Source organism: Alligator sinensis, unplaced genomic scaffold, assembly GCF_000455745.1.
Source record: "Alligator sinensis unplaced genomic scaffold, ASM45574v1 scaffold677_1, whole genome shotgun sequence".
In the NCBI taxonomy this organism is placed as follows: domain Eukaryota; kingdom Metazoa; phylum Chordata; order Crocodylia; family Alligatoridae; genus Alligator; species Alligator sinensis.
Genome location: NW_005842276.1, coordinates 1,621,197 through 1,642,054, shown reverse-complemented (window position 1 = coordinate 1,642,054; position 20,858 = coordinate 1,621,197). Strand labels below are relative to the sequence as shown.

At 39.6% G+C, this 20,858-nt stretch overlaps 1 protein-coding gene across 1 annotated transcript in view; it reads left to right on the top strand.

The window, feature by feature from the left end:
• The first annotated feature begins 256 nt into the window (after nucleotides 1–256).
• The window catches only part of ABHD3 (abhydrolase domain containing 3), a 31,060-nt gene continuing 10,458 nt past the window's right edge, over nucleotides 257–20,858 (top strand). The window contains exons 1-5 of the mRNA XM_006027938.3: nucleotides 257–403; nucleotides 3,622–3,785; nucleotides 5,506–5,688; nucleotides 7,337–7,382; nucleotides 10,390–10,502. Coding sequence (XP_006028000.1) covers nucleotides 257–403; nucleotides 3,622–3,785; nucleotides 5,506–5,688; nucleotides 7,337–7,382; nucleotides 10,390–10,502 — 653 coding nt within the window. The remainder of the gene's footprint in view (nucleotides 404–3,621; nucleotides 3,786–5,505; nucleotides 5,689–7,336; nucleotides 7,383–10,389; nucleotides 10,503–20,858) is intronic.

Below are 20,858 nucleotides of genomic sequence, written 5' to 3'. Positions count from 1 at the left end.
CCGGAGATGGACTAGAGCAGGCTGCCGGAGCTTCACCCCGCGCTGCGGGCTGGCGGTGGAGGTGGAGCTCGCCCGGTTTCCTGCCGCCACGCTCGCCCCTCCCCGGGGCGGGGCAGGGCAAAGCAAGGCAAGGTTGAGCCAAGCCGGCTCCTACTCCCCGCAGGTGGACGCCCGCGAGGTTGCGCTCCGGCGGCGTTTCTCGTCTCATCCGGCCTCCTGCTCCGCGTCCCCCCGCCGCCCGCCCGCGGCCGCGGGGATGAGCCTGCCGGTGCTGGCGCGGGAGCTGTCCCACTACCTGGACAGCCGCGTGCGGGGCGGGCTGGCCGGCTCCGGCATGGGCTGGTCGCTGGTGCTGGGCTTCGGCGTGGCGTACGCCGCTTGCTACCTCAGCAGCATCGCCAAGGTGAGTGGTGGGGGCAGCGCGGGCGCAGGGGGCGCCGGCGCCTCTGCAGCCCTGTCCGGCCCCGCGCCCTTGGGGGCGGCCGGCCCTGCGCGCTCTTCCCCGCCCTTGGCAGCCGGGGCGGGGGGTTTCCGGGGTTGGTCCCAGCAGAGACGCCTCCTGGCCTCCGCTTCACACGCACGCAGACACTTCTTCACCGTCTTAGACAGACACTCACGCTCTCTTACTCATCTTCTTACACACTCTTCCACACACACACACACACACACACACACACACACTCTTCCTCACCTTCTCACACACTTACACATGCATGAGCTAGTCTCACACCTCCTCCTACATGTGCATGCACTTTTCTTGCATGTGCGCGCACACACACACACACACATCATTCTTCCACACTCTCTCTCATCCCCAGCCCCACACATGCACACACCATTTGTGCACACAACACCATTCTTCCACAAACACGGGCTGTTCTCTCACCCCCCCACATGCATGCACTATTCTTGCACATGCATGCACACACAGATCATTCTTACACACACACGGGCCAGTCTCATAGGCATGCACACACCCACACGTGCACACACCATTCATGCACATAGACACACACACACACATACATAGGCATCATTCTTACACAAGCAGGGGCCATTCTCTCGCACCCCCACCATACATGCACACACCATTCTTACACATTCACACACACAGGCATCATTCTTATGTGCATTCATGCACACCATTTTTATACACTCACGGACTGTTTCTCACCCACATGCACACACCATTCTTGCACATGCACACACAGGCATAATTCATACATGTGTTGTTGGTTGTAGCTGTGTTGGTCTAAGGTCATAGGCAGACAAGGTTCCTTGGGTAGATGTGATACATTTTATTTGACCACCTAAATAGTTGGAAAAATGTGTTCTTTGAAGGGTGTTTGTGCCTGAACACTTGTAAAGAACAATTTTCCAATTCTTCAGTTGGTCTAATAAAAGATATCACATCTACCCAAAGAAACTTGTCATTCTTACATGCACATTTACACACATACAGCATTCTTACACATGTACAGGCCATTCTCTCTCACACGGACACGCATATTCACACACCATTCTTGTGCATACCTATGCACACACAGGCATCATTCTTATGTGCATGTGCAGCCATCATTCCTACACACACACACACGCCATTCTTACACATGGGCCATTCTCTTCTCATCTCCCCCCACACGCACTGTTCTTGCACACACACATACACACATACATGCACCATTCTTACATTTCTATTTCCTTACACACACAACTGATGTACTGCAACCCTTTTTTTCTTGCTCTGAGGTTTCTAACATCTTACTTTGATGTGTTCAGATTGGAGGACGGGGATTTGACCTCAGCACATCCTTTTAATGCCCTTGCTTCAGGAGACACAACTTGGGCAAAAGGAGCCATTTGGGAAGGGGAATTCTCTCTCATCTCCATTCTTGACTTCTAAGCATCTACTAAGGTTACAGTCAAGGGAAATAGCTCTCGCAGCCTTTCCTTCTATATATATATATATATATATTTCTGCCCTCTGAATTAGCATCAAATAAATATATTCGGTCTTACTGATTTATGTTGCAGGGCTTTCCTAATTTTTCCTTTTGTGATTTGTTTTAAATGTGAGGGTTGTCTGGAGGGGGAGAGAGGAAGTATTGGTGGGTTTTAGGGGAACAACCAAGGCCCCTCTGTGGAGCAGGGGGCTGCAGGATTGAGAGGGACCTTGAGGAGGGATGGAAGGGATGTCCCCCTGGGAGAGAGACATGGAAGTGGGTGGACATGGGGAAGAAGGAAAGTGAGCAGAGGTTTTCTAGAAGTGAATGAGTGCTGGAAAACTTGGTTGGGATGTGAGAGAGCATTTGATGTCCTGGGTGAGAATGGGGGAAGCAGAAGTGGGTGGGGTGGGTGGAGTTTGAAAGTCCTGGGGTGTCATTTAGGGAATCTGTTGCTTTATACCATGTGGGTGGTTCTGTCTCTTATCCTGCCCTGAGCCTTCTTGGGGAGGGTGGCATATAAATGCAATGAATAAAATAAGTATACATCTCAGGTGCTTTTCTCTGTTTCCCTGTCTGTAATAACATTACAAATAAATCCAGGACTTGGAAATAATTTGGATACAGTGAGTCAGCACCACCTCTGGTGGAAATGGGTTTCACGGAACTTCCAATTAACACGAGGCTCGGGCTCAATATTTTGTCAGTTGACAGTGTACAGGAAATAGTATGTTTTGATTACTGGGAACTTACACTGATGGTTTCCTGTCAGATATGGTTTTGTTGCTGTCTATATCTTAGGCTGTGTTTAGCAGTTTTCAGATAATTTGTTGTGGCACTGCCTGTGCTGGGGTGCAGCGTCAGAATGGTTATACTGTCGCTCCAGAGATTTGAGCTCAAACATTTTTCAAGATGGGTGCTGAACTCTGTCCCAGTCAGCCCAGCTGTAAATGGGTACTGAGTCATTTCATGTTGTGATGTCAAAGGTGGCTGGATGCAATGCTTGCTATGGCACTCCCTGATGTGCTTTTGGCTATAAAAACTAGCATGCTGTAACCATGTTAGCCCAACTGTTTGGCTTGGTGGACCTTTGACTACTTTTGTCCTGACTCTGTGGCTAGCTAGCCTGGGAAAGCTAATACAGAGATCTAGCTACTACGGTGAGTAGGATAGAGTTAGTAGGCCTGCTAGACCACAGTTGAGGGTATATACAGTATGACATTAAAAAATGCTAGTGAAGATACGACTTTAGGTTTCTTGTATGATGGGCTTATTGATTAAACTCTGTGGGTTCCCATCTGTGAAACAGGTATAATCTACATCTTACCCCTCATGTTTGTTTTGGGTCTTAATTCATAGATATAACGTGATCCAGCCTTGGATGGAAGATGCTTACAGTTCCAATGTATTTTTCATTAGAGCACAAACAGTACTTTAACAGCATATTTTAAAAATATACCAGAAATCTATTTTGTTTAGAATCAATAGTGTTTTTTTGCTTTTCCCTTGGAGCTTTGTTTGCTTTTGATTTTAAATTACTTTCATTTCTACTTTAAAGAAATAAGCCATTACTAGTACAGAAATACCTAAAAGCAATTAGCGTGTGGGAAGAGAATGCAACAGGCTAGCCTTTTTTGTTTGTGGGTTCTGAATACCTGACCACACTTTCTCTTTTTAGAAACCTCAGCTAGTGGCTGGCAGTAAGAGTTTCTGCTGCTTTCTCAAGAAATATTGTCCTGTTGTAACAGAAACTTACTACCCTACAATCTGGTGCTGGGAGGGCCGGACACAGACACTTCTGCGCCCCTTCATCACCTCCAAACCTCAGGTGCAATATAGGAAGTAAGTGCCTCTCTCCTGCAAAGATACCAGTCTTCTGCATATTACCTTGAATGTGGGCATGCATTACTTTGAAAGTGTAATAAGTACTTTAGGTAATACCAGTATTCAGATACTATACTGTCACCTTTACAACTTGCAGGATCTAATGCCCACCTAGAAACAAATTCAGCCTCTTGTGCCACAAGGTAGGTTTTGATATTGCAGCAGAGATGGTTACAGCAGTAAGCTCATATTACTGAAGCCTAGATTAGTGGTGCTTAATGGGCACCATAATTTGGGGGGGACATATTAACACTTTTTTTTCTCCCAGTTGAAGTCTTTAGTATTCCTTTAGTCCTATTGCAGCAAATTTAGTCCTGTTCAGCCCGATTCCTAGGCTAAATCTTGCTATCATAGTTTATCTTTTGTTCTTGGATGCCTGAATTAGGACAGGAATAGGCATTTATATTTATTTCTCTTTAATAATTGCAATCGCATGCAAGGCCTCAGGCACAGAACCTGAAGGGGTGGGGAGTGATTTTATACCACCTTTTCATCTTCCTTGTCCATGGGGTCAACAGAAGACAGTTCAGGCTCTTGGGCAATATAAGGTAGATCCAACATACAGTATCTTCTATGGGGGTGTTTATCAGTACATAGTAATAGGGTTTATCAGTATACAGTAATGCTCTAGTCATGCCCCTTTGTCTGGATCTACAACATTGCCTGGCTTCTAGGGGTTGAAAAGAAAGAGGCATAGATCAGACAATGCTGACTTTGCACCAAATGTAGGTTCTTAATACCGAAAGAATTCTTTACTGGCCACTCACACCAGCTTTAAATCTGCTTCACACTGATGAAACAGTGCAAAGCTGGTTGAACAAGGCTAAGGATTTGGCTAGTACACTTAAAAATATGCTTTAGCAGTTGCCATGGGTGTTACATTGATGAGAAATCTTGTATCTCAGATATGCTTTTTCACCGGATGTTCATTCTCAACAATATAGTATTGGTATGATGCATTCTCTTCATTAGAAAGCTGTTCAACATGAGGAAAAATGCAGTACACTTTCAGAACATGTTTTCAGCCCATTTATATGTTTAAACCTTGCTTGGCTTCTGAACATGTTTTGAGTTTGTTGCAGGCTTGAGAGAGAGAGAAGCTTTAAAAAATGCTCCCTAACAAAAATTCCTTGTAGATTTTTCATGCCAAAATCCTGCCTTCACAACTTTTTACTTAAAGTAGTTATAGCTTTATATGCATGTGTGTGCATGATATAACTTCTGTCAGACGATACTCCACCCAAGAAATACTAATTATTTTCTTCTGGAAAAAGAGAACATGTATGTGCGAGAGGCTTAGGTTGTTTAATGCACTACCAGAAGACACAAATGCTACAGCAATGATGGTGTAACAAAGACGCTTATAGAATGGCAGGTAAAACTCCTATGAACTTCATTACGCCAGCACCCTGCAAGAAACTGAGAGAGCCAGCTCTTCATATGGTGCAGACTGAAATAGTGGTGCTGAGTAGCTATGAAGACTAAAGCTGCTGAAGGCCTCTACCCCATTATGAATTAGAAATTTACAAATAAGTGTGTTATGTCAGACTTTAATATTAACGTCAAATTAAGGATATAATTTTTTTGTGTGGTAATTGGTAATGACTCAATGGTATGCCTTTTTTAATTTTTTTTGAATAAAGCTAATCGGTGTTGTCTTCTGAACTGTGTATTTCAGCGAGCTTATTAAAACAACAGATGGAGGACAAATTTCACTAGATTGGTTTGATAATAATGACAGTGTACATTATCCGGATGACAGTACAAGACCCACAATCTTGGTATTGCCTGGCCTTACAGGAACAAGTAAAGAATCCTACGTTCTTCATATGATCCAACAGAGTGAAAAATTGGGATATAGGTAATCTTGTGTATATACAGTTTGCTTGTTCAACTAAGATTAAATGTAGGTATATGTTGTCTATCTAAAGCAAATGATATATAGAGAAATCCGTTTACATGGGATAATGCTAGGTAATAAACAAGAATGATATAGCATTGTATTGGTAAGTATATGCAAAATACTAAGCAGGTCTTAAACTCAGTTTGCTCAGTTGTAAATGATTACACAAGATGGTAGGGAATAGGGAATCAGACCTTTAAAGTGCAGTATAAAAGTTTATTGCTGTGTGTCCACATGTCTGTCTCCCGTGTACCTTCCTGCGGAGGACTGTTTAGTGCAGCCCCAAATAAACTAGTGTGGGGAAATCTGTCAGAGGTGGCTAGAAGTATGACAGGGTAAGGACTAGAGACTTGGATCCAGTGGCTAAAAACCCCTGTGTACCATGTGGCAAGGGATGACATTGTACACCTACTGCTGATGACTTTTGGGTAGATCTGTCAGTCTTAACATGCTTCATGCACAGGCAGATTACTCAGAGTTAGGATCACAGTTGGTAAGGGAAGTGAATTGCTCCATGAGTACAGCTTCTAGATGTTATAAGTTTGTTACAGTTCTGTTTTAGAATATAATATCATACTGTGGTTACTCCAGTATCGTATTCCGAGTCCTACCGTTGTACCCTGAGTTTTGGCAGTGAATGTGTTGAGTTTTGTAAATATGTACATGAATGTTCATGTTTGAGTCTTTGTTGTCCACTTGGAAATGCTGAAACCTGCTATAATAGATACTTGATTTTATTGCCACCTAATACCATTTTTACACGTATTCATGACAGATATGTATACGTATCACCTGATACTGGAACGTGTAACTATAAAATGAGTTTGGGATCAAGTTTTTTGTTCTTGCTTTCATAGAGTATACATATCACCTTATATCCCACCCTATTTTGGGTAGAAAGTTAATTCCTTATATGGCACCTACTTATTTTAAGTCATATTACAATAGAATGGCATAAACTTAATTCACTTTAAATTACAACGCTTATTAAATTAAAAGAGTGAAATTCATCTTTTTTGCATTTAATCTGATTTTTAAACTAACAATTTTTATGTTAACAAAACACTTCTTCTTGTACAGTTGTGGAGCAGGCAATAAACAGAAAACCCCAAAAAACCTTACCCAAAGATTCTTAAATCAAGATAATTCCTATTATAAGGAACTTCATACACTCTTGCTAAGATTAAATAAAAGGGATCCATTTTGGCATGGGTTGAAAACTCTCCTTCTGCTCTCCCTACCTGTTTGAAAATATAGGATACATGAATCTGTGGTTTTTGTTTTGGCTCATCTCTGCTGCTTAATAAAGATTATATATACTTGAACCTCTATGCACACAAATCAGATTGCAAGATCAGACTCTTGTGCATAAAAAAGAGTCCCAGTGAGTTCTCTGGACTCCAAGCAGGCATATGGGTCAATTTTAGGATGAGGACCATAAATATCTCCAGTAGATAACTTAGGTTTTCTACTGATTCACTTATTTTCTGTAGTTTCATTTGAATTATGTTCAAATTACCTTTTTTAGATAAATGAGTAACAAAGAGGGCTGTTAGATACTTGTGTGCATCAATGTACCTATTCAATTTACCTTCTCAATTTTTAGATGTGTGGTTTTTAACAATCGAGGAACTGCTGGAGAGGATCTCTTGGTAAGGATTACTTTTAAAATCAAGATGAACTTTCACTATAAGCAGTACATATTGAAACTATCAGTATTGACCCACAGGGCTGGAGTCTAGTCTTAGAGAGACAAATCTCATGTGGTATGTTACCAAATGAATGGAATAGAATGTAGGCTGTAGCTGGCTGCCTGCACATCTTTAAGTTAATACAGTATATTTATTTAAAATTGAATAGCACTCATCCCAATCTGTTAACTTCAGTTCGGTTGACAAATTTCAAGGAATAAGTTGAAATATATTTGGTCAAAGACCCATTGAAATTCATGGAAAGATTTACATTGACTTCAGGATCAGGTGCTTAGTTCATGATTTTATTTTACATCTTCACCCCTTTCTTATAAAAATATGATTTCCTTATCTGATAGTGACTTGTGTGATCTCCTTGTTCTGCAATAGGCATCTAAAGTTCAGAAATCATATGGTCACTTTCTGAACCTTATCACTACTAAAGATATACTGTAAAAACTTGATGTTGTTGTTGTTGTTGTTTTTTTCCCCTGAAGAATTGTCCCTGAGTTTTGCAGCAATAAATGTACTGTTATCTGTACAGTACAAGTGTAGCGAGTTAAATGGCATTTTCATTTTATAAGATGTTGCATAATTTATTTCTAGCAAAATACATAATTTTTATAAGGAAAATACAAAAGATCATAATTCTTCAAATATGTATATTAAATTTGTCCAGTGCAGTTTTTCTCTCTTGACTTAAAAGTCAGTCTGAGCTGCATTAACTATTTTAAATGAAATTTGTTGGCATAAATTTAAACCAACCTGAATATAATAATAATAAAAAGCTTTACAATTAACTGACTGATCCACTGTTATATACATGATTGTATGAATGAACCTGATTTATATGGATTGTGATTTAATTTTTTTCCTGAACAGCTACAACATATGATGGGCTACTAGCAAAAGTTATTTTGTATAGAATTTACATAGCACATTAGCTTACAAATTAGTGACAGCTCCATAAATTACTCAGATCTCAAAGCTAAGCATTTTCTGCAGCTTGGCACAAGATGTGATTAAAATATTGCCGAATAAGCTTTGTTTCTTTATATACATTTTGTTGATGCTTCTGCAGCTGTTATAGAAGTACATAATACTGTCTATTGTTCATTTTTGCATTTTTAATCCACTGATATCAAACAATTTAAAATGCTCATAATGCGGTCTCTCAATCAATTCAAATGTTTCAGTGCAAACACTGCCATGTTAAATGTCAATTTTCTGCATACTTCTGGAGATATAGGTACAAAGCAGTTTTGTGATAAACAAAGTCCTTATTGATAAATTTCAGATTCAGTAAGTGAAAAGACTTCTTGTTTGGATGTATTGTGTGTATTTCAGTGTAATCAGATTTAAATCTTTGAGCATTATAAGAACTTAGTGTGAACTGAAACAGCTAAAGTTATAATAACATTTGCTGCAGGGGGCTTTCTACATATTAATATAAACTCCCTACTTAATGAGTTTGAGGCATAGTCAAGCAACGTGGTAAAGGCAGTCAAGCAGCTCATTCTTGTTCTGGTCTTTATAGAGAGATTTAACTTTAAATTACTATTTAAAGTATGAAGTATGAAAAGCTATTGTACTTGCATTTGAGTAATAGTCAATGATGTATAACTGAAAAAAATATTTTTCTAGAATGGTCACATTCTAGATGAGTATAATTTAATTTCAGCCAAGCCATGTATACCTTTCTTGAACACTGTTTAAAAATAACTTCATCTAGCAAGTGGAAATCCAGTAGAGTTACAGGAATTAACTGTAAAATAAATGTATTGTGCTTCTGTTTTTGCAAAATATAACTCTTTTCTCTGGGACAACATCATACCTGCCTTACTGAAATCATTTACTTTTCTCCTATATTTAATTAAAATAATAAAAGTGTGAATGAAAATTGTAAGTAGCATAAAAGGAACAAATTAGATTGGAAAAAAGCTTCAGCTTCATTTATCCCACTCTTAGCTTTTTAATCTTTATCTTCTATTTTAATATTTTCATTTTCCTGATAAGTAAATTTGTATCGGTTGGTTTGGTATACTAATGACCCTCATTTTTAAACATTTTTTTTTTTTTTAAAAGTTGAAAAACATTGTTTTATCATGCATTTGGGACAATAAATGAGCAAAGGACAAATATTACAACTAAAATTCAGGAAAGGCCAGGTCCAACTCACAGTAGAAGCAATGGGATTCTTTCTAGGCTGTATTCAGAAATTGAAGGGATACTGGAAGTTAAGTTGTGCTTAAGCGCTGTCCTGAATAAGAATAGACAATATGCATGCTTAAGTGCTTTCCTCAGTCAGAGCTTTAATTGATGCATCTTTCATCTAGATGCCTGTCAGTATAATCAGCTTTAAGTATTTTTGTATTAAGTGTCTGCAACTAAGTAAAATATAAAAAGCCATTATGTTTTCTTCAGGGTGTTTTCTACTCTAACTTAGAACTAAAAAATAGAAATAGATCATCGTAATAGCATTAACACTAAAGTTATTTAAAACCAGGAATTTTGCAGTAATTAAATACTGACTAGTTTTGAAATCTGTATTTACAGAAAACTTTAAGGCATCTTACAACTCTTTGTAGATAATGTTCGTATTTAGATTAATGCAGACTTCATGACATGCTTTGTTTCCTTAGGGGTTTTAACTTGCATTGATTCCCATAATTTGAATAAGTTTCAACCAAAACCTGCATGTTCAGAAGCTGTCTAGTTAATGTTTTGACAGTTGCAAATATTGAGCATACTAGTCAGTTGTTATTAAGCATGCTTAATAATATAACTCCTTCCTCTACCTCCCCTGATATTATTCCAGTTTATGGTTTTATCTTGGCTATTATTCAGTGAGAAATGTTAAGTTAATTTAAATGTTTAAATTGGTTAATTTAAACCACTCAGCTCATACTTCAACATGAAAAGTGATGCAAATGCTTGAGATAGTGTTTTCCCTTGTGGCTCTTTACAGACACCAAGGACTTATTGTGCTGCTAACACAGAGGATTTGGAAGCTGTGATTCATCATGTACACAACTTGCATGCTTCAGCTCCACTTCTGGCAGCAGGTGTTTCTATGGGAGGGTAAGAAATTACATAACAGAAATCCCTATAGCTTAGCTTAGCAATTGCAAAATAAGTGTTGCTGCTTGACTGTCATTTAGTGTAGTGTAACATTTCCTGAAGTTAAATGGAATCATTAATATGCTAAAGAAAATCTAAGTTTCTAATTATGGGTTCTGTTCAATGGGATTTAGTTTCAGTGAGTACCCATCAGCACAACTTTAACCAAATTTCCTTTTTCAAACTAAGCTCAGAAAAACTCACAATATGTTTTTGAGTTACAGATGCAAACAAATTAGTAAAAGTAAGTAAATTAGATTAGTCGCACTTAAAATCTTCATCAGCCTAAAACGAGTTGGACAGAATTTCTGACCAAACAGTTTTTACAGTCAGTGGTCACCAAAAGGGCATAAAATTAAACTCCTCATTTAACCTTAACTATGGGGTTACTATTTTTCATTTTCATTTAACTGATTTACCAGATTAGGTCATTTGAAAATTTGGATATTAGTGATACCTGTCAAACAGAAAAATTTGCAATTGCATTACTAACATGAATGGAGGGGAGCAGAACCTATCAAAAACAAACAGGTTTAGGAAAAGGAAGAAGCAAAATGTTATTTTTCCCTTATCTGCCTATTATAATATACCTGCTGTACTTAAAAAGTGGAAATATTTCCCCCCAAACTCAAAATCTGGGGCCTGATGATGATTGCATTTCCATTTGTCACTAATGTACTTGTACAGCAGAAAGATGGTACTGCAAGTTAGTGGTAGAATAGGGTATAAAGGCAGCGACTAAGCCCTGGGGTCTTTGGGTACAATGTTGTCTTCCAAGGATAAGCTGACTGCTGTAAATTTATGTTGATTGTTCTTAGTCTAGGACTATAATTGCAGATTAGCACTGTATAGAGGTATTCTGGTGAAATTTTTCTTTGGCAAAGTATAGTAGGTATGTTGGCAGCCATGTGGGTTGCATGAGAACCCCTGTGGTTTCACTAGGCCAAAGGAAGATCATCCTTGTTTTGGCATAAAGCTTGGCTCAGTATTTGCTAAAGTTGAAAGACAAAGCAGTCATGCTTCTTTGGAAGATCAAGTCCACTAACTGTAAGGTCACATGGGGCCAATGACAGTGTGTTTAATAATTAGCATTCTGTTATTTCTATTAAATAGTACACACAATAATTACCCAATGGTATAATGATTTTTTTTTAATCTGATTTTTATCTGATTTGCCATTTTATCTTCTTACTGAATATATTTCACAAAGTGTGTGCTGCTGCTTTTATGAACAGTAGGGCTGGAAGGGACTCCTTGGGTCACTTGAGTCCAGGCTTCTGCAACCACAAGCCACAATATTGCATAATCTTTTATAAATGGATCAAGTTTCACCTCTAAGCTAATTAAGCCTCTTTCCACTACTACTCCTGTTTAGTCTGTTCCAGCACTTCACTGCTTTGATGACTAGGAGCCTTCCTTTAATCTCCAACCTAAATTTATTCTTGGCCAGTTTAGACCCATTTGTTTTCATGTGCCATCGTTGTCCTCTAATTGAAATAATTGTTTTCTATCCCTGATGTTTACTTCTTCCCTGATGCATTCATAATCCTATCTCCGTTTAACTTTCACTTTGCTAGGCCAAACAAGTTAAGCTCTTTTAGTCCTCCTAAAATAAGCTTTCCATTCCCTTATCATTCCAGTCACCTTTCTTTTCAACTGTTCCGGTTTGAATGTATCTTTCTTGAACATAGGTGACCAGGGTTGTACACAAGATTTCAAATGAGGTCTCGCTCCTATTTTGTACGATGACATTAATGATTTCCTATATCTGTTGGAAGTACCTTGACACTGCAACCTAGGATTTTACTTGCCTTTTTCATAGCTACAGCATTTTGGCAGCTCATAACTGTTTTATAGGAGCATGGGAAAGTAGGGCTGGAAGGGACCTCATAGAGTCATCTAGCCAAGCCCCCTGCTCAAAGCAGAATCATCCTCGACTAAACCATCCCTGCCAAGTGTCTGTGTAATCTGCTTCTGAAAAATTCCAAGATTGGAGATTCCACAAATTCTCTAAGTAGCCTGTTCCAATCAATTCCTGACCACCCTCACTGTTAGAAAGTTCCTCCTAATCTCCAACCTGCTGCAGCTTGAGGCCATTGTTTCTAATTATGTCCCCTATAGCCACAGAGAAAAGCAATTCTTCATCCTCTCTATACTTACCCTTCAGATATTTTGAAGACTGTTATTAAAAACCCCTCTCACTCTTCTCTTTTCTAGGCTAAATAATCCTAGTTCTTTCAGCCTTCCCTCATAAGTCTTGTCTCCCAGGTCCCTGATCATTTTTATTGCTCTGTGCTGGGCTCTTTCCAAACTGTCCATGTCCTTGAAATGTGTGGCCCAGAACTCCAGGTGAAGCCTCGCCAGTGCTGAATAGATCGGACCGAATAAGCTTTGTTTCTTTATATACATTTTGTTGATGCTTCTGCAGCTGTTATAGAAGTACATAATACTGTCTATTGTTCATTTTTGCATTTTTAATCCACTGATATCAAACAATTTAAAATGCTCATAATGCGGTCTCTCAATCAATTCAAATGTTTCAGTGCAAACACTGCCATGTTAAATGTCAATTTTCTGCATACTTCTGGAGATATAGGTACAAAGCAGTTTTGTGATAAACAAAGTCCTTATTGATAAATTTCAGATTCAGTAAGTGAAAAGACTTCTTGTTTGGATGTATTGTGTGTATTTCAGTGTAATCAGATTTAAATCTTTGAGCATTATAAGAACTTAGTGTGAACTGAAACAGCTAAAGTTATAATAACATTTGCTGCAGGGGGCTTTCTACATATTAATATAAACTCCCTACTTAATGAGTTTGAGGCATAGTCAAGCAACGTGGTAAAGGCAGTCAAGCAGCTCATTCTTGTTCTGGTCTTTATAGAGAGATTTAACTTTAAATTACTATTTAAAGTATGAAGTATGAAAAGCTATTGTACTTGCATTTGAGTAATAGTCAATGATGTATAACTGAAAAAAATATTTTTCTAGAATGGTCACATTCTAGATGAGTATAATTTAATTTCAGCCAAGCCATGTATACCTTTCTTGAACACTGTTTAAAAATAACTTCATCTAGCAAGTGGAAATCCAGTAGAGTTACAGGAATTAACTGTAAAATAAATGTATTGTGCTTCTGTTTTTGCAAAATATAACTCTTTTCTCTGGGACAACATCATACCTGCCTTACTGAAATCATTTACTTTTCTCCTATATTTAATTAAAATAATAAAAGTGTGAATGAAAATTGTAAGTAGCATAAAAGGAACAAATTAGATTGGAAAAAAGCTTCAGCTTCATTTATCCCACTCTTAGCTTTTTAATCTTTATCTTCTATTTTAATATTTTCATTTTCCTGATAAGTAAATTTGTATCGGTTGGTTTGGTATACTAATGACCCTCATTTTGAAACATTTTTTTTTTTTTTAAAAGTTGAAAAACATTGTTTTATCATGCATTTGGGACAATAAATGAGCAAAGGACAAATATTACAACTAAAATTCAGGAAAGGCCAGGTCCAACTCACAGTAGAAGCAATGGGATTCTTTCTAGGCTGTATTCAGAAATTGAAGGGATACTGGAAGTTAAGTTGTGCTTAAGCGCTGTCCTGAATAAGAATAGACAATATGCATGCTTAAGTGCTTTCCTCAGTCAGAGCTTTAATTGATGCATCTTTCATCTAGATGCCTGTCAGTATAATCAGCTTTAAGTATTTTTGTATTAAGTGTCTGCAACTAAGTAAAATATAAAAAGCCATTATGTTTTCTTCAGGGTGTTTTCTACTCTAACTTAGAACTAAAAAATAGAAATAGATCATCGTAATAGCATTAACACTAAAGTTATTTAAAACCAGGAATTTTGCAGTAATTAAATACTGACTAGTTTTGAAATCTGTATTTACAGAAAACTTTAAGGCATCTTACAACTCTTTGTAGATAATGTTCGTATTTAGATTAATGCAGACTTCATGACATGCTTTGTTTCCTTAGGGGTTTTAACTTGCATTGATTCCCATAATTTGAATAAGTTTCAACCAAAACCTGCATGTTCAGAAGCTGTCTAGTTAATGTTTTGACAGTTGCAAATATTGAGCATACTAGTCAGTTGTTATTAAGCATGCTTAATAATATAACTCCTTCCTCTACCTCCCCTGATATTATTCCAGTTTATGGTTTTATCTTGGCTATTATTCAGTGAGAAATGTTAAGTTAATTTAAATGTTTAAATTGGTTAATTTAAACCACTCAGCTCATACTTCAACATGAAAAGTGATGCAAATGCTTGAGATAGTGTTTTCCCTTGTGGCTCTTTACAGACACCAAGGACTTATTGTGCTGCTAACACAGAGGATTTGGAAGCTGTGATTCATCATGTACACAACTTGCATGCTTCAGCTCCACTTCTGGCAGCAGGTGTTTCTATGGGAGGGGAAGAAATTACATAACAGAAATCCCTATAGCTTAGCTTAGCAATTGCAAAATAAGTGTTGCTGCTTGACTGTCATTTAGTGTAGTGTAACATTTCCTGAAGTTAAATGGAATCATTAATATGCTAAAGAAAATCTAAGTTTCTAATTATGGGTTCTGTTCAATGGGATTTAGTTTCAGTGAGTACCCATCAGCACAACTTTAACCAAATTTCCTTTTTCAAACTAAGCTCAGAAAAACTCACAATATGTTTTTGAGTTACAGATGCAAACAAATTAGTAAAAGTAAGTAAATTAGATTAGTCGCACTTAAAATCTTCATCAGCCTAAAACGAGTTGGACAGAATTTCTGACCAAACAGTTTTTACAGTCAGTGGTCACCAAAAGGGCATAAAATTAAACTCCTCATTTAACCTTAACTATGGGGTTACTATTTTTCATTTTCATTTAACTGATTTACCAGATTAGGTCATTTGAAAATTTGGATATTAGTGATACCTGTCAAACAGAAAAATTTGCAATTGCATTACTAACATGAATGGAGGGGAGCAGAACCTATCAAAAACAAACAGGTTTAGGAAAAGGAAGAAGCAAAATGTTATTTTTCCCTTATCTGCCTATTATAATATACCTGCTGTACTTAAAAAGTGGAAATATTTCCCCCCAAACTCAAAATCTGGGGCCTGATGATGATTGCATTTCCATTTGTCACTAATGTACTTGTACAGCAGAAAGATGGTACTGCAAGTTAGTGGTAGAATAGGGTATAAAGGCAGCGACTAAGCCCTGGGGTCTTTGGGTACAATGTTGTCTTCCAAGGATAAGCTGACTGCTGTAAATTTATGTTGATTGTTCTTAGTCTAGGACTATAATTGCAGATTAGCACTGTATAGAGGTATTCTGGTGAAATTTTTCTTTGGCAAAGTATAGTAGGTATGTTGGCAGCCATGTGGGTTGCATGAGAACCCCTGTGGTTTCACTAGGCCAAAGGAAGATCATCCTTGTTTTGGCATAAAGCTTGGCTCAGTATTTGCTAAAGTTGAAAGACAAAGCAGTCATGCTTCTTTGGAAGATCAAGTCCACTAACTGTAAGGTCACATGGGGCCAATGACAGTGTGTTTAATAATTAGCATTCTGTTATTTCTATTAAATAGTACACACAATAATTACCCAATGGTATAATGATTTTTTTTTAATCTGATTTTTATCTGATTTGCCATTTTATCTTCTTACTGAATATATTTCACAAAGTGTGTGCTGCTGCTTTTATGAACAGTAGGGCTGGAAGGGACTCCTTGGGTCACTTGAGTCCAGGCTTCTGCAACCACAAGCCACAATATTGCATAATCTTTTATAAATGGATCAAGTTTCACCTCTAAGCTAATTAAGCCTCTTTCCACTACTACTCCTGTTTAGTCTGTTCCAGCACTTCACTGCTTTGATGACTAGGAGCCTTCCTTTAATCTCCAACCTAAATTTATTCTTGGCCAGTTTAGACCCATTTGTTTTCATGTGCCATCGTTGTCCTCTAATTGAAATAATTGTTTTCTATCCCTGATGTTTACTTCTTCCCTGATGCATTCATAATCCTATCTCCGTTTAACTTTCACTTTGCTAGGCCAAACAAGTTAAGCTCTTTTAGTCCTCCTAAAATAAGCTTTCCATTCCCTTATCATTCCAGTCACCTTTCTTTTCAACTGTTCCGGTTTGAATGTATCTTTCTTGAACATAGGTGACCAGGGTTGTACACAAGATTTCAAATGAGGTCTCGCTCCTATTTTGTACGATGACATTAATGATTTCCTATATCTGTTGGAAGTACCTTGACACTGCAACCTAGGATTTTACTTGCCTTTTTCATAGCTACAGCATTTTGGCAGCTCATAACTGTTTTATAGGAGCATGGGAAAGTAGGGCTGGAAGGGACCTCATAGAGTCATCTAGCCAAGCCCCCTGCTCAAAGCAGAATCATCCTCGACTAAACCATCCCTGCCAAGTGTCTGTGTAATCTGCTTCTGAAAAATTCCAAGATTGGAGATTCCACAAATTCTCTAAGTAGCCTGTTCCAATCAATTCCTGACCACCCTCACTGTTAGAAAGTTCCTCCTAATCTCCAACCTGCTGCAGCTTGAGGCCATTGTTTCTAATTATGTCCCCTATAGCCACAGAGAAAAGCAATTCTTCATCCTCTCTATACTTACCCTTCAGATATTTTGAAGACTGTTATTAAAAACCCCTCTCACTCTTCTCTTTTCTAGGCTAAATAATCCTAGTTCTTTCAGCCTTCCCTCATAAGTCTTGTCTCCCAGGTCCCTGATCATTTTTATTGCTCTGTGCTGGGCTCTTTCCAAACTGTCCATGTCCTTGAAATGTGTGGCCCAGAACTCCAGGTGAAGCCTCGCCAGTGCTGAATAGATCGACCTCCTTTGATTTGCAAGTGACATTCTTGTTAATACAACTCAGAATGTTGTTCACTTTTTGCAACGAGAACACATTGTTGGCTTATAGTCAGTTTGTGGTCTGCTGTAATCCTCAGGTACTTATCTGCAGTACTGCAGCCTAGCCAGTCATTCCCTAGTCTATATGTGTGCATGCAGTTATTCTGTCCCAAGTGTAGGACTTTGCACTTTTCCATGTTGAATCTCATCTGATTTGATTGCAGACCATTTCTCCAATCTATCCAGGTCGGTCTGCCCTTTGGAGTGTCTGCACTTCCACCCAACTTGATGTCACCTGCAATTTTACTAAATGTACACTCAGTTGCATCATCCAAATCATTAATGAAGATATTGAAGAATACCAAGCCCAGGAGAGACTTGATACCTTCTCCCAACTTGACATTGAGCCATTGAGGACTAGTTGCTGAGCATGATGATCCAACAAGTTTTGTATACACCTTACACTACTTCCGTCTAGTCTGTATTTCCTTAGCCTGCTAATGAGAATGTTGTGGGAGACCATGTCAAAGCCTTCTTAAGTCAAGGTATATTGAGTTTTGTTCCAGTTCTCAGTGTGATCCAGTTCTTCCTGCATGATATCCTGATCTTCTTCTGCATTCACTGAGCTTCACAGCTTTGTGCTGATAACATTTATCACTAGCCCCTCTTTTTTGTGCCAAGGTCGTTAAAGAAAGAAAATATTAAACAAGGTATGTCCCAAGACCAGTCCTTGAAGAACTCCACTAAACTTCCAACCAACCCAATGCCTGTCTTTTCAACACTGCCTATTGTTGTGTCTCTGTTCATCTTTTTAGTTAATACTTACCTACCTACAGTGTATCTGCTAATCCAGTGGGAGTCAGTCCCTTAGGACACTTACACACATGCAGGGAGCCTGCTCTGATGTGCTGGAAATCCATTGTGTCAGAGCAGACTCGATTAATTAAAAAAGAGATGTATGCACAGTGGAAGCTAGGGACAGTCCGCAAGGAAGACTATACATTAGTGGCCAGCACTTGTAGGGCAATGATCAGGAAAACGAAGGCGGTGACTGAGTTTAGGTTAGCCACGGGAAAGGACAATAAGAAGTCCTTCTTTAGATATTTAGGCAGTAGAAGGAAAACAAATGGACGTGTGGGACCCCTGCTTAACACCTCAGACCAGTTGGTAACTGACATTCAGGAAAAAAATGAACTCCTGAATACCTGCTTTGCTTTGGTATTTCACTGGACCAAGGGAAAGGACAAATGAGATAAGGCTTATAGGGGGCATGCCATCAGTGCGATGTGGTGGCCAGCAGGGCAGATAACACACTGGCATGCATCAACCGATGAATCTCATGTAAAACTAAAGAAGTGATACTCCTGCTGTACTCGGCACTAGTAAGACCGCAGTTGGAGTACTGCATCCAGTTCTGGGTGCCGCGCTTCAATAAGGACGTGAAAAACTCGAGAGAGTCCAGAAAAGAGCCACCCATATGATCAGGGACTTGCAAGGCAAGCCATACGAGGGGAAGCTGAGGAACCTGGGCCTCTAGCCTAAAGAAGAGAAGATTGAGAGGCGACTTGATAGCGGCTTGCTGCTATATCAGAGGAGTGCATCAGGAGCTTGGTGAACAGCTGTTTTCCAGGGCACTTCTGGGGAAGACTAGGACCCCTGGGGGAGGCTCAAGGTCTACTCGGAGAGCTGGTAGCCCAAAAGGGGCTTTAGACAGACTGCCAGGACTGCGGAAGCCAAGTGTTCCCAACTGGCCCAGGATGGGAGTCAAGGCCCAGGAAGGGCTGAAGGTCCAAGAGGGACCACCACTAGAGACTGAGAAGGTAAAGGATCTGCAGGCAGGGAGTCTGGAGCCAGGTCCTGTACTGTGGACCTGGGCTAAAGGGCCCAGTGAGAGCATGGAAGAAAAAGGTTGATAAGGCCAAGACCTCTACAGAGTGGATAACGATACAGTAACACCTGCAAGGCTTGTGGTATGGGGAGGAACGGAGCCATGCAATCTGCCCTTAAGGTTACAGGTGCTCTGCAAGAGCACAGTGAGCCGAGAAGGGCCTATTAGACTTGAGAGCCTAGCTGAGTGAAGGAGATTCAGGGGAGGGGCCCAGTAATGATTTGCATGGACTCTGGCTCTCTCCAACAGCCGATGGGCATCCTCCCTTACACTATCTCTACTGAGAACAAGGCATGGTGAGTAAGTGATCGAGGGAGGGCTGCATTAGAGGCTGAGCCTGACGGGAACACGCAGCCACCGGGGCATAACGGCCACGAATCTGCATGAACCCAGTGGCCACAAACCTGCTAGAATGCCCCAGAGTCCAGGGAGAACTAGTTGCCATTATGTCTATCATGTCATGAGGTCACTGGAGTTCAGTTAAATTATCAGAAATCGTCATTTTACGATCTTCCTGATAAAAGCAGGTATCAGTGGATTTCAGGACAGAAGAAAAAAATTGAGCTGAAAAATGGAAGAGTAAGTGGAGCCCATTAGCCTATGAAAGTTTCAGGAATTAATTCTACATTGGTGGGGCTTAGCAACTGATAGGTACATGGTGTTGGAGTAGGTGTGGACTTCAGTAAGCATCTGCCTCAGAAGCAGGAAATAATCTTGACCAAACCAGCAAGACCTAATTAACACTTAGTGTGTGGTGGCTCCACTCCAGAGACCACAGCTGGACTAGACAGTGATTGTACAAGTACTCAGGAAATGTGGAAGTGTGCTGCTAGGAAGGAAGGAGATTACCCAGTCACCCTTTCTATTAAGGCACTCGAAGTGGGGGACTTTCAGTAAGAATTCTGCTAGTACAGGGTGGAGTCTTTTTTTTCTTTCTTATTGATTTTACTGAGGATAAGCCTGGCTCTTTATAATCTCTAATAACTACAGTGTGGTGGGTGAGTAGCTTTTAAAGCTTTTGGAAGCTTTTAAAACTTGATGGGCCAAATCCCAGGCCCACTGGAAGAGAAACATAACTTAATATGTTGGCACCCTGGGCAACGATGGTGGGAAAGGGGGAAAGTGAGCCTTTGCCTGCTCATGCATCCCCTCTGAATCAGCCATGCTTGCCTGCCCCCAAAGTTATGTTACTGCATTGGCATTATTTGGAGTTTTGCCATTGTCTTCAAACAAACCAAGATTCAGACTGTTACTGGGTTGCTTTCTTGGTTTTTGTTGTTGTTGCCTGTCTCCAGGGAGTCACCAGTGTTGTCAGGGCAGATGCCATCAGTGGTATTGTCCAACTGTTAGGGTTGTTCAGGGGTTAGGTACTGCCTGTTACATGAGGCTCCCTCAGTCTGAGTGGTCTGTGTGCATACTGTGAGGATAGTGGGGATGTGCTGCTGACAACCCCATTGTTATAAGAAACAAACTGCAGTCTTTGGCTCTTAGCCTGGAAACAGACATCTTATGTGGAGCAGGATTAGGTATGCTGCAATATGTCTTGGGGGGGGGGGGGGGGGGGG